The 15,096-nt window shown below is 31.7% G+C and overlaps 1 protein-coding gene across 2 annotated transcripts in view; it reads left to right on the top strand.

The window, feature by feature from the left end:
* LOC118197101 (serine/threonine-protein kinase DCLK1-like) overlaps window positions 1–13,666 on the top strand; it is a 219,236-nt gene extending 205,570 nt beyond the window's left edge. For both annotated transcript variants that reach the window (XR_015038507.1, XM_085807611.1), the window contains one exon: window positions 12,327–13,666. Coding sequence is in view for 1 of the 2 variants with exons in the window: in XM_085807611.1 (XP_085663737.1) it covers window positions 12,327–12,386 (60 nt within the window). In the remaining variant the exon portion in view is untranslated. The remainder of the gene's footprint in view (window positions 1–12,326) is intronic.
* Window positions 13,667–15,096: the final 1,430 nt, after the last annotated feature.

Raw genomic sequence — 15,096 nt, 5'->3', positions numbered from 1 at the left:
CATTATAACCAGACAATATATAATCAAACTGTTGCGTTGTGGAAAATAGAACAATTTAAACCCATTCTATGACTAAGGTCCAGTGTAAAATAACTAAAATTAAACAATACAAAAGTAAATTATTCTTACGTTTATTTAGGTTTACAGTTACAATTTGTTTAATTTGGGTGGTTGCGGTCATCAACGTTAACATTTTTGGCTGCCATATTGAAATAAACAGGCACATACCTTATAATGATTTAACATTCTAAAATTATGGGAGAGGGCCCCTCTGAATGTACACTGGCATTCTTTACATTCTAATATTTCATACTGCAGTTGTAGGGTACAATACCGGGAAGAAAAATAAGAGAATATTAGTTAAATGCTGGTCCCGAGGCAGATGCCTGGAACTCAGCCATTCTGCAATTTCCTTCAGCCAGACTCCTGGGCTGCTGGTCCCAAACCGTCATTCTAATTTCGGCAAAAAATTAAACCTTCAGCAGCGCAGGGGTCTTTTTTCCTGTTGGATCTAGTGCTTTATCCTCCAAGGCTCTGCTTTTCACATTCAGCAGCCGTTTCATAATTCTCATCTTTGTTAGGAAATTTTTTGACTTCTAAAATAGATTCGGTGACAATCACGCTGCGATCCTTCTTGTTTTTGCTCTTTTCTCCTCCCTGTCTCCTCTGTGCAGCAACTTTAGTACCCGGCGAGAACTTGAAAAATTGGCAAAGCATGATGACCAGAAGAATGCCAAGCACAGCAACCTTAAGCAAAGATATCTTAACAGGAAGGGGTTTCCCAACTGCAAGAATCTGGTGAACGACGTACTTCAGCGATTCAGCCTTCAAGGTTACTGTGCTGGGTCCACCTCCTCTATGCTGATGGAAAGGGGGGAACACTAGCCTCATTTCAAGGTGCAGCTCCAACATTGCGAGCATCCTATCCAATGACTTTTCACTCTCATAAACAAACTCTCTGTAGAACATTTCCCCGCTAGAGATGTCACAGCAAACGGGGTTCTGGTTATGCAAATACTGCAGGTAGTGCGGTCATCAGAACATGTTGTGAAGACATCAGACATGTGTTAAAATGCTTGGCAAAAGAATTTTGGGGTGCAGAAAACTCCAAATCAGGGGTTCTGAGAATTAATTCCAAGCCAACGGGTTTGGGTGGGAAAATTACATAACCAGTGAATAGTTTTTCAACTCAATAAATGAACTTAGGACATTAAAAATTAAACTGTTACATAACAATTAAATTCATTAAAAATGTCAGCACGATATAAATTGTTTCTTCAACAGAAATTAAGTATACACACTCATTGTTCAAATTGAGTTTCAATTACTATTGGTTTACCTTACCACCAGTCAGAAAATATGAATTCAATAAACTTTAATAGAAAGAGGGGTAAAAATTAAGTTACCTCAAATAAAATTTTAAAAAAGATTTAACACACCAAAAGTGCAGCTGCAAGGCTTTAAAATAATTAAAGTTAAAAGTTAAACAACCTTAAGGGTCAAAACAAAAAATACAAAAACCAAGTAAACTTAAGTCCCTAAACTCAAATTAAAATTAAACAACTTCAACTTAAGAAGAGTATTAAAGCAACCAACCTAAATTTAATGTTTACAAAAAGTTACAGTTTAAACTTACAACCAACTTTAAACAACTAAAGCAAAAATTAATAACTTCAATTACTGATCAAAACAGAATTAAGTAAGCAAATAACTTAAAGCTTGAAAATAATATCAATTAATACATAAATACATGTGTACTTGAAATTTTTAAGGCTAGATTTTATGTTTGAGTTTTACAGCAGAATAAACACCAAGGGAATTGACTGATAAATTTTGCTTGGGTTATTGTAAAAGTCAATTTTTAAAAAATAATTTAAAGTCCCTTCTTATTGGATTTAAAGTTCACAGTAGTTTAGAGTAAATCAAAGTAGTTTTCAAGAAGGTAGCTAAATATAGCAAACTCGGAATTCTCCATCAACGACTGCAAAACTGGCATGTTAAGTTTGCTTGCATAAGAGTGAAAAAGCATTTATCAGTATTAGATATGGAAGAGATATATTTAAATATGTATCGGTAGCTATGTAAGCATTGCTGTCAGTAATTTAAAACAAAGCTAAATGTTTAAAATTTCTTTCTAACAATTAACTCTGAAGAGTAAGTTTATAGAAAAATTCATTGCAAAAATTAGAATAAATAAAATAAATTTATTGAAGACTTGTTTCCTAGGAACACAGTCCTGTTTTGTCGGTATTGGTGTAATACTTCACAACAAACGTCTCAGTGCTATGTGCATTGTAACTTCAACTGGTATATTTGAAAAAATGTTGGTGGGTTTGAAGCGTGTTTTTCCATGCCTTTCAACAGGAACAGAATAGCAAGTACTTCATTCAAGAAATTTATGTTCATTCATGAGTTGGTGATATTTTCAGAAGATTCTGAGAAATCCAAATTAAGGAGGGGATTGGTATGAGTAATAGGTTTTTCAATTCCAACAGTGAATGTTGTCATGGACTTTTTACATCCTTCTGTTGAACATACTTATTCTCAATTTTAAAGGTCTGCGGATCATAATAATGTTCTCATAAAATCTTTCAAACTGCTATATTATTGAGTAGTATTGCTTAGATTCATGTCTTTTTCTTCCTTCTCCTCACACTGTCTTAAATTCTGGTTATGAATTGAAAATATTCTGCAAAGCTGTACTAAATCTGTTTTTTTTTTTTTTTTTTTTTTTTTTGGGCATAAAGTCATCCGTTCTGTAATCGCATGCAAAATAAATATTGTATGTTTTTATATTTTTTCAGTTTTTGTATAACAGGAGAACCTCTTTTTGCTTCTGTAAACTAGGAAAAAAACACTTAAGTAGATTATGCATTTAAAAAAGTGGGGTGAAAGGAGAAATGCACATAATTTGCTCGTTTCACCACTCTTTTCGAAGCTCTATTCAATCAGTGTGCCCACTTTGGGCACACCAACAGAATTAAAAGATAAGTGCTATCTTCACAAAATTTTACTTGTGTACTCCTCTAGGCCTAATTAGACTGCCTACCTTTTATTTTTTATCAAAACTCCAACTTTAAAGGGTATCGTGCTGGAAAGGGTTAAATAAAAAAAGGATGTGGCCGTATGCCAAAGAAATTAAACTTTGCAGTAGTGCATTTTGTTCCAGTATTAGTATATTTAACTTTGATAATGCAATTTAGTCAGTTTCAATGACCATATACAGCATGTTTCAAAAAGAATATACGTATTTGGAATGCATATATTTATTAAACTGTATGACATACGAATATGAAACTTTAGAAACACATATGTACGAACCTCTCAGGTTCAGATTACAGATGTTCAATATGTCCTCCATCAGTGACATGAACAATATCACATCGATACTCAAATTCCTCCCATACTCGGGCAAGCATGTCTGTCGTCACTGATGTTATGACAGTACGGAACCGGTTCTTCACCTCTGCCAGGTTCTGTGGGTGTGGTGGTACATAAGCATTGTCTTTAACCCTCCGACTGCTCAATTTGTGGACCGAAATCGCTTCAAAAATTGTGTAATTTTTTTTTTGCAAATTTTAAATCTATATATATTGGAGAATTGAAAAATGCATTTTTTCTTTCTAGAAAATATTTTTTATATAGATTTTTATCATGAGAAACTAAGTTGACAGAAATACCAATTTTTAAATGTTATCACCAAAAAAAATTTTTTTTAATAAATTTCAGTGGAATTACAGTTAATTTCTATTTATTGCATAATGTAAAAGGTAGAATTATAAAATTTAAGAAAATATAAAGCACTGAGGGAAAAAATACATTAAAAATGCAGTTTAGTATGATAGAGTTCAAAACGGGGTTCAAGGCAAAGTCCAACTTCACAGTTTTTGCACGAGATTCAATAAATCTAATTAATAATCAATTTAATTATTAATCTAATTAATAATTCAATAATTTAATTAAATAATCAAGATAATCGCTGAATGTTTTCGAGTGGCCATTTCTTTAAGAAAAAAGCGGCAAAATGTCGTGTTTGAGCGTTAATACCACGTGCCTTCAAACGCCCCAATTTAGTGGACAACTAATGATATTTGTTGTCCAAAACGTAAACTAAACGTCTAATACTGTATATTATTTCAGTGGTCAAATGGGGGAAAAAACGGGATGCATTCGTTCATCAATAAAGGAAGAAAACACATGCCCGCGGAAATCGCAGGATGAGCAGATTTTGCTACATTTGAGTTGCCCCTGGAAATAGCGGGATAAGCAGCCAAAGGGTTAATGAAACCCCACAGGGTGTCAAATCCGGTGACCTTGGAGGCCAGCTGAGACATGTTAATTCGCCAGCTCCTTGACAACCAATCCAACGGTTCAGTAGAGTTTCATTCAGATAATCACGCACTTGGCGACACCAGTGAGGGGGTGCCCGATCTTGTTGAAAAATGAAGTTGTCTTTGTGCAGCCTTGGAAACAACCAGTTTTGTAACATAGCGAGATACTGCTGACTGTTAGCCGTGTTTCCATCAAAGAAGAATGTGGGTTCTGTAGGCCCCAAATTCGAACATTGCGTTTGTTTACATGGCCACTAACATGAAAAGTCATTTCATCACTGAACACAATGCGTTTCGCGTGTTATCATTGTCAATAGCATCAATAATATCGTTACAAAATGCCACATGTTTGCATTTGTCATCAGGACGCAGAGCCTGTAACAAATGTAACTTGTATGGCTTCATAAACCGACATCTCAAAACACGCCAAATTGTTGTTGTTGGCAGTTGTAACTCCTGACTGGCACGACAAGTTGATTTTAAAGGACTACATTGGAAAGCAGTTTGAATTTGTGCAACATTTTCATCGCCAGGGCTGTTTCTTTTACATACACATCCTTTATTTACAAACTGTCGATACCAACTGCAAATGTTCCACCCATTCGAAGGATCACTTTGGTACCTCAACTTGAAACATCTTTGCACTGTAATCACAGAATTGCACTTCGCAAACTCAAGAACACTAAATGATTTCTGTTGCAGTTAAATATGTGACGGTTACCACGGGAAAACAGAACACAACTGACATATAGCAGCTATTAATATAAACTAGACTATGTATTCATTTTGCCAATAGTCGAGCCAAAGCGCAGTGATCCATAGTTTGGACAAAATAACACTTTGTAATATGTATATTCTTTTTGAAACGTGGTGTATTTCTCAACAGAAGCCAATCTGTACGTAAAATAAGAAGTAAGATTTTACTGCAAAAATTCAACTGAAATTTAAAACCATTTTATAATTTTTACTGATGAAAGTGAAAAGAATTGGTCATGTAACTTAGATTGAGCTATCAGCCAAACCAAGTTTGAGTGACAATTCATGTCCAACTTCCATTTAAAAAATATGGATGACAGCCGTGTGGAATGAAGGGCAATTTGGGAGACAGTAGTTCCTCTCTCTGTTATTCCTTCTTTAACCTTTTGCAGTGTGATGTGTCCTATGTGAGCACACCATGCATTTCCTTCTGTATGCACAGAAAAGTTGAATGAAAAGAATTTATAGGTTACTCTGAACCTTCTTTATTTATAGAAGACAGCAGCCCAAGACAAACCAGTCCATATATTTTAGCCATGTTTAATTTTTAAAGACCCTCATTTTTCAAAGAAATCTTCCATATTTTTTTAGAATATGAAAGGAATTGTTTGAAAAGAAATTTCTCTGTTATTTTCTTGGCTGCATCCTAATCTCCTTTTCTATATTAGTTTTAAATTTTTACCTTGAAATCTTGCCTAAAATCGAACGACAAACATCAGGTGTGCTGAGAGTGGGCTCACTGAGAGACTAGGACAAGACCAACAGTTGTATCTTTAATTAAGACATAATAACACGTCGAATAAATACTAAATCAGAAGTCAAACAACAAAAATCAGTGTTATATTTACAAAATTTAAGTCCTGTCAAAATTTTGTAAATATAACGCTGATTTTTGTTGTTTAACTTCTGAATTAGCTGTATCTTTGTTTCTCTGCAGCTCATCGGTCAGCTCATTCACAATAGAAAAGTATGTCCACATCTGTTTTTCCTCATTCCCCCCCCTCTAAGGGGAGGTTTGGTTATCAGCTAAGAAATTGTTGAGGTGATTTTCTGAAGGTAAGGGTAATTTTATCAGTTACCTGTTTGGTTTTTCACTAAAGCAGTTCTCCTTTTCTCTCACTTTGGTTCAAAGTTGTTTTGTTAGCACTATGCTCTGATAGTTTTGAGTTGTAAACATTTATTTAATTTTATTTTATAATTTCTAATTGTAGATATAATATTAGTGTATTTTTCTGATTTTGAATTATTTTGCAAATGGATCAGAGAGGGCTGACCATTTCTGAAGTACTGAAAGTGCTACACGAATTGCCTTCAGATAGTGAATCTTAATGTTGGGTTGTGCTTTCTTAAAGGTGGTGTCTCTTTCTTGGAAAAGTACAACCATAAAAAAATAGACGAAAGTGTAAATATAAAATGTAACTAATGTAACTGTCATATACCCAAGTTATGTTTTTCATTTATATGCATGTAATCCCCATATAACCAAGAAGAGCTTTTTTAGGGTGGTGTAGAGTAGGAAGCCTTCCCGTGGCCATGGCCAACTGGAAAAACATGGCCTGGTTAGCTACGGAGTGACGTCATGGAAGCCATCTGAGTCTTCCGTGATTTTGCTTTAGGTTTGCATATGCGCATATCATTAAATGTTTAGATACTTTTGTTTTAAATAATGCGTAGTAATTACATTTTTAGTGACTTATGAAAAAACGTATATAAAAGGTCGTATATTCATTTATATATAAGATTGATAGCTTAATAGGTATTATTTCTAAATATATTCATAAAATTTTGTACCCAATGTTTCACGATATTTTGTACACAATTATTTTTATACTGCATAGTAATGACATTTTAGGATTTGCTAACAGACAAAGTTTCAGATAAATAAATAAAGATTGCTATTTATTAACATGAATAAATCTTTACAGTTTGATTATTCTTACTTCTACTAAATACTAAGATAAAATTCTTTAATAAATACCCCGAAAAATATATTTACAAAATTTAGTGTTGATTTCACTGATCCCAAATTTTGTAGGTTTATTTTCGCAGGTATGAAGGAAAGAAATGAAAAGATTCCGAATTATAAATAATTAACTGACAAATTATGAACACTATTTAACCAATTAAAAGACATATGAACGATTAGTAATATTCAGTGCTTTAAAACTATAAATACATCAGCGCTTTCAAAAAGTATGTACATGTATTTTCTATTTATTTCAGTTATTATCTAACAAAAAGAACAGGAGATCAAAAGTTGCATAAAAATTTTAATTTCCTAAAAATCTTTGCATTTGCCTATATAAATTAAGTAAAATGTAATTTTGTGCAACATTAGAGCAAGCAAATTATTACTAATGTAGTATATCTTTATAATTGATAATATAGAAGAAATCATAAAAGACTGAACAGATGTCTCTTCAATACTATTCTCAGAAAAGCCATTCTTTTTCCCCATTCTATATCACCTTTTTTACTTGAACTTCATCAATATATAAATTCATGAATTGTTCATGTCTCAATAATAACAAGCAGCTTACTTAATGTATGACGGTTTGATTTGACTTGATTTAGTTTATTATGGCAAAACACACCAGAAGGCCAATCCCTCCCCAGACAACCTTGTAAACCTCTAACCATGTAGTGTCCCCACAACCAAGTGGCAGACAATACAGTACCGTATGGTCCCTGCCAAACCTACACTGTATAAACAATGGTTCTAGCCACTGTGAAGACTAAATTTTTCCCCAGAAATCGAGTCTGTCTAGATACTGACTTAGCCAGAATGCTGGGTTTGCTCCCAGTCAACCCCTCAGGGGGTGAGTTTGTGGGACACAAACCATGGGTTTTCTTGCATGCAGTCCAATCTTGTTAGGCCTTTGTGCAGCAGTAGAATGGCTAATTCGAGTTCCTGTGGCAGCCTGAAGGCCTAAAATGAAATCTCTTTTAGTTACTTTGCGGTTTCTTCAAACCAAAAGCGACAGAAAACAGTCTTCCGATGCAGTTGTTGCTCTTGGTCGCCCTTGACCAGGTTGACTGTCAACTGATCTATTGCTTGAAAAGGAGTTTCAAACTCTTGATATGATACTTTGAGGGATATTCGAATCTTGGACAACCTCCATTTGTGTTTGACCTCCATTGATTCTACCAATTATTCACCACTTTTGACCTTAATTTATATGATGCCTTTGAGCCATAATTACTGAATATTGATCACTCTCAGTAACCACATTCACTTTAAACAGCACTATAGACCGGAATTCCACCACAATGTCAATCACCGAATTTGCACATTTCCAGCATTAATGTATGTGCGGAAGTGCAATTTTGTGTTCAGTTGTATTTAATTGACATGAATATTTACAGCACTGGGCATTGATTGCAACATTAACTTAGTGAGCATATTTTTCTCATTATCCTTTAATTTTAATTACAAGTGTACTATGCTGGAAGGAATCCTGTGTATGAAGAATGCAAATAACTTGAATTCAAAAGTTGATTGGAGTAGTATTTTATTGCTCACATGTAACATTGTACTTCTTGATATTTTTAGAGATTTGAAATGCCCAGTTTGCTAATTGTGTAGCAGAGTTCCTAATGTGGTGGTAAGATGTGAAGTTATAGCTGATATCTGGAATGCATTTGCTTCTTATATAGTTTTATGCATAAAGAACACTTCAAAAATTGCTGTTTGGATTTTGTAACTGAAGGCATAAAATTATTAATGCTGGCCTTTGAATGGGGTGCCATTAAGATCAAAAAACATTACTCAGCAAGTTGGTAACTTGCCCTCATGAAGTGAAAATAAATAATAAATCTCAGTGCTAAGGAAGCAGTTGCAATGATTAATTTTATGGATTGAAATTTGTACTGTTATTTGGCGAGAAAAGAGCGGTAAAACATTTCATATCAATTTTAAGTTAATTTTTATTTTGGGCATTTGAGATTTACACATTGCAGAAACAATTAAAATCTGCAGTCATTTGGGAAGTATCTAAGTTTTATTATGTTAAATGCAAAATGATGAAAGATTTAGTTTGCATTCTTTTTCAAACACAAGTAGCTAAGGTTTTAAGAGCATAAACGTGCCATAGCTGGAGTTAAGTGAATAGCTATACTGAGCTCAAAGTCATTTGTTGGACTGTGATATTTTGTGTAGAAAAGCTGAAGTTAGTCCATCATAGGCTGACTAGCCAAAAAAAAAAAAAATTATTTAGAATAAGATTTTATTGGACCATAAGATTCTTGCCATTCATTTCGTTGGGCAGGAAGACTTGCAGATCACAATTATTTTTGAGCAGAGTTGCATCAACAACTGTTCAGGGCTCTTGACAGATGAAGGATGAATTGAATCACTTCTTAGATATTTAGGTGTGTCCCATATTTTGTCAGTTTAGGCAGAGATCAGGACTTTGAGATATTTTTTTATGTATGAATGTTCTGAATTTAATGTTTCATAATTTGAATTAGGAATATTGACATTATTGTCCCATATTTTGTCAGTTTAGGCCGAGATCAGGACTTTGAGATATATTTTTTATGTATGAATGTTCTGAATTTAATGTTTCATAATTTGAATTAGGAATATTGACATTATTGTCTTAGGGAAATTCATTGATGAAATGACTAGGTCATTCATTATCCAGGGATGCTCTCCTGCCTTCATTTTATTGTGATATACAGTGTTGTGAATTTAGTCCAGTCAAACAGAAACAGCCCCAGATCATAAGATTCTCTTGAATCATGAACAGTGGGTCTTATGCTTCATGCATTTTCTTCTAATCCTTCTCTGGAGGTACTCCTGATGCTTCTAATTCTGATGTATTCATGATTTAAGAATAAAAATTTGGACTCATTAGATCGCAATATTTTCATGCAGCTATAAAGTTAAATCTTTGTTCCGTGGCAAATTGGAGTCATTAATAGTGGTATGTATGGAATACGCACTGTGTGCATAAAAGTCTTTATCCGGCTTTTCAGAACTATAGGTCATAAACAAAGTACTTCCATTTCCAAAAGTGTTTGAAATTATTTGGCATATTCATGTTTCGGCATTTTTAAATAAAAAAATATTTTTATAAAAATTGTAAAATCTTTTTATACTCGTATACTTTCTTTACACTGTACTCATATTTAGGAAAATGTTATAAAAAAATGTGACTCCAGTACAACAAAAATTTAGTTATATTTAATTTTAAAGTTGAACTAAATATTCAAGGGGCCATTTGGAAATTGAAGGGCAAAGTTTTTGCATTTTTATTTTACTGAAAACAAAATATCAGTTTAGGAAAAGATTTCTGATATTAAAAGATAGTTATGAGCATGTGTATGCATAGTATAATGAAAAGTATTTACAGTCAGAAGTCGTTAATCCGAACTCGTCGGAACTTCAGCGATTCCAGATTATAGATCATCAGTTTAAATCTGGTAAGATGGCATGCAGAAATTATAAAATTAAAAATATGAAACCATAATTAATGAAATAAAGAACAATTATGATCTAAAGGGTATCAAAATTTACAAAAAAAAGCTTAATATTTATTTGTTTACTTTATTAATAAACATTTCTTTCAATGTAAGTTGTTTAAGTTGCTTTGTTTTTTATGTGATAATACTTTCTCTTTAATTCTATAAACAGACATAATTTCTTGTTCAGTTACAAAGTTCCGCTGTTCAAGTCCTATAATTGCTGTGTCGAGAATACTGACTAATTTGTCAATCGAAATGTTTTCGTTTTCAATAACATCTGTGTCACTTTCTTCGCTATCGGAAGCGAATTATAATGACGAGGAATTTGATTTAAATCATATCAAAGACAGAGTACATCGAGATAAAATACTACATTTAGTAAGGAATTATAAGCCAAATAAAATAAAAACATCTGCCCTGAAGATAAGGATAGTGCTGACAGATCAACTTCCAATTCATCGTGCGCCGAGGCGTCCTTCCCTCTCCTGCCGCAGAGCAGCGTGAAATTGATAAACAGATTTTGGAATGGTTAAATAAACACAGGATATGCCTTTATCCATTTTTTACAGCAATTCGACTGTTTGTTTAATGGACTTCGAAACATACTTTCGCTTTGTAGATCTTTTACATATTAGTAAATATATATCAGAAATTCTATTTGACATAATCGAAAGTTCAAGCTTACTTTTATAAAATTGCTTTAACAGTCTGCAAAAAATAATAAGCCGGATCCAATTCGAAGATTAAGGAACAACGCAATCTGCAACATTAACTGAATTAGATAATTTTTACCTTATACCGTCCGTTATACATTAAACACACATTTGTAAACGTATTTTGCGCATGTGCAGACATATATTCGCAGACGTAAAGGTCTTACGCGCATGTGTCAACGCGACGCATGCGCAGAAAGTTTGTAGCTTTGAGGTCCGGATTATAGATCATTCCGGATTATGGGTGTCCGAATTAACGACTTTTGACTGTATCAATATAGTTTTTTTAAACAAGATCTTATTCACGGATTCTTATAACAAAATTGTAAACAAAAGAGCATGAAAAGTAGTAAATCACAGAAAAATGTCATTGAGTGCCATTTAAGAGGAAAGACTCAACCTTGAAATATTCTAATGTATTGTTTAACTGACCTCTAAATCAAGCTGCAAATGATGTCAGAAACGACTAATTCTGAAATTAAATATCTCCTTCGGTTTTTCTCATATAGAAGTCACACTTTTTGTGTTTTATTTTTTATAACAAGTATAGCATTTTCCTAAATATAAGTATAGGAATTGGAAGAATGTATAAAATGATGGATTTCATATACTATACAAAACAGAAGCAAACATGTTAATTTGCAATTATTCATATGTGCTTTAACTAAGTGATTGGTATTGTATTTTTATGCTTCAGCTAACTAAAATATCCACTGTATGCATAAACTTGTGATTTTCATGAATTTGGATTCCCCCTCCCCCATATAATATGAATGAAGTATATTTAAATATTCATGTTTTGAAGATGATTGTAATGATTAATTCCAAAAATAAATCAGTTTTTCTTTTATTAATTCATGTATATTTCTTCATGATCTGTAAAAATTCCATGTTTGAAATTTATCTCTTTCACTTTTGAGATGAATGAATTTAAATATATTTTTCTGCTTTTAATGTGTTGTGTATGAGAATCCATTTTTATAACCAAGTTCAAAAGTTTTTTTATTTTATTTCTTTTAATGTATTGATTCTCGTATTTTTATTTTTTCCCCTGCAGGAAACGGCCATTGATAAATGGACAGATAATTTTCAAACCTATAGATGTAAGAATTATTAGAAACTACATTCTTTTGTAGTAGAGAATTATTTAAAGAACTGGAAGCCTTCTGCTATGTTCTTATTGATCAGAATGTTTATATGGTGCTTTATTTATCAGAATGTTTGTATGGTGCAAAAATCAATTTGTATAATGTGTAGCATATATGCTTTATACAGTTTTTTAAATTTGCTAATTAGACTTTTCTAATAACTGTGCTGTTAGTGTTAAAATATTTCTCTGTGTTTCTTATTTAAAGTCATGTAAATCTTAATATATTTCTAATGTATTATAATTTCTGTAATCGTTTGGATATTGTGATGTTTTTTGTGAATCGCAATATCCAAACGATTACAGAAATTATTAAATGAATCCTGTTAACTGGTACAAATAAACTTTAATCTATTTTCATAGTTTAGCAATAATTGCCTTAATGATACTTGACATAGCAGTTTCAGTATTTGTAAGTGGTATTTCCATAGTCCATAGTGAAATTTTTTATATTCATAACCGGAAGTTTTCACAAAATAATTTAGGCAGCTACCTCAAAATTCTGTTTTTCCCACATTATGAATTCCTGTGACATTCTTTTATATTATTTTCTCATAATGTTAACTGTGCACTCTAATTTAATGTATTCAAGTAAATTGTGAGTTAAAAAAAATTAAATATATTGTTTTCTCATAATGTTAACTCTGCATTCTGATTTAATTTACTTAAGTAAATTATTAAGGAAAAGGAAATATAATTCTTTTTCCCTTTTAATGTATATGTGTTGTAGTTTTGTAAAGGTTCGTAAATATGGAATTCTTTCAGTGAAAACATTCTTGTCAAATGATCAGTAAAAATGATCTCAGCTGTGTTTTGTTTACATAAAAATTGTATATACTTTTAATGTTGTTTGAGCAAAAATGTAGTTGAAGAAGCTTTCTTAAATTCCAGGTGATTCTAATTTTCATTGCTGTGAATCTGACATTCTGTTTTCATTTTCTGTTTAGTGTGATTTGTCTATTTGGATTGTAGAAATTGTATCTGGGAAGTATTTACAAAGATTTTCAGTCTTAATCTAAGCTGAAAGTTTTAAGCTTTTTAATGTGTAAGGTGTGTTTTCAAAATTGCGTATGTAAAATAAATGTGTAAAAAAATGGTTATTCAACTAAATAGAACTGTGCACTTGTTAATATAAAATCAGACATTGTGAGAAAAGCTGCCTAAAGAGTATTTTCTGAGTATTTAGTTTTTATAAGTTAATATTTCATGTTGTAGTTTGTATAATAGAGTAAAGTATACCTTCCTCTTTATGAATGTTTGATTTATTGCTGTTAAGTAACATAAGAAATAACACATACTCTTTATAATATTTGCTTTGAAGATCATCTGCAAAGACAAGCTTCTTAGTCTCTTTTTTTAATTTGCTTTCTCAAAAATTAATATTTACAGCAAAAGGATATTTGAACCTACATTATAGATAAGAAAAGCATGTCTTTTTGTAAAACTTCCTATGAGAGTTCTTTCAACATTTTTTATGGGAATGAACATAGTGTTTTTTAATTAAAATGGTATATATATATGAAAATTTAGTTTTTTTAATTAAAATGCAGGTATATTTACAAAAATTTTGCATGTGATAAAGATTTTTCTCTTTTAATATGTGATGTAGGAAATATTTTTAAAAATATTGCCAGATCACTAGTTGATTGTCTATCTTAGGAGGGATTCCTTCTTGAAGAACTTTCTAAAGATAATTCGCATATATTCAAGTTACAGCTAGGAAAAACATGTAGCCAACCTATTTATTCACAGAGAGGCAAAATAAAGTTTGGGATGACCCACTGATGTATAGTGGGTCTATATTCTCTATATGACTCTTGATTAGTGTTGTTTGTATTACATTTGTAAAAACTACATGAAATTTGAAACATTTCATTTCATTATTACATAAAACATTTTGCCTTAAATTACTTTATCCATTTGAATTTTGAAGATTTATTTAAAAGATTTTTTAAAGAATTTATTTTGCTGATTTTGTATTTATACTTAATATTTATTATTGTAAATATAAAACTGTCTGTCAAAAATTTAACATGTGCTTAGTTTTAAAATCAAATTTGCTAAACATTCATATAAATTATTCTTATTAATAATTTCAAAGTAATGCATTGAATGAACGAAAGTAATGCATTGAATGAACAAAAAGAAAATCCTTTTTTTATTTGAATTGAACTACATATGGCTAAGCATACTAGGGCCATCTTCTACGAAGTCTACCCAACCAACTACGTATTTCGAATTTGCTCATTTTTAAGAAATTAAACATGTGAGAAAAGTAAGCATCACTTGTTTGTATTAGAAATAAGCATATACAAAATATGATACAAATACATGTAAAAATACCTTTTTTGAGTACATCATTGAAGGGGAGCCACTAATAAAATATTTAGGATATAAATCGAGCAATTTCTCTTAAACAGACCTACTGATTTGTTCATTTGCTAGCCCTGTACGAGGAAAACTTGCAAAGAATAAATATTAGAATCACTTGAATAGAATGAATTTTGATTTTCTTTTGTGGTTCATGAATTAGGAGGGAAGTATCATTGAAAAAAGGGTCATTTGCATATTTATTATACTTTAAACAGTGGTAAAAATATTTCATTTATACATTTTCTTAAATTTGGAAGGTAAATATTCAAGTTAATGCATGTTTTTTCTAAGACACACAAGGTCCAGA

Source organism: Stegodyphus dumicola, chromosome X1 (assembly GCF_044657685.1).
Source record: "Stegodyphus dumicola isolate Sdum_Otavi_A_Nest chromosome X1, ASM4465768v1".
In the NCBI taxonomy this organism is placed as follows: domain Eukaryota; kingdom Metazoa; phylum Arthropoda; class Arachnida; order Araneae; family Eresidae; genus Stegodyphus; species Stegodyphus dumicola.
The sequence above is the reverse complement of the archived record's forward strand: the minus strand, read 5'-3'. Positions and strand labels throughout refer to the sequence as shown.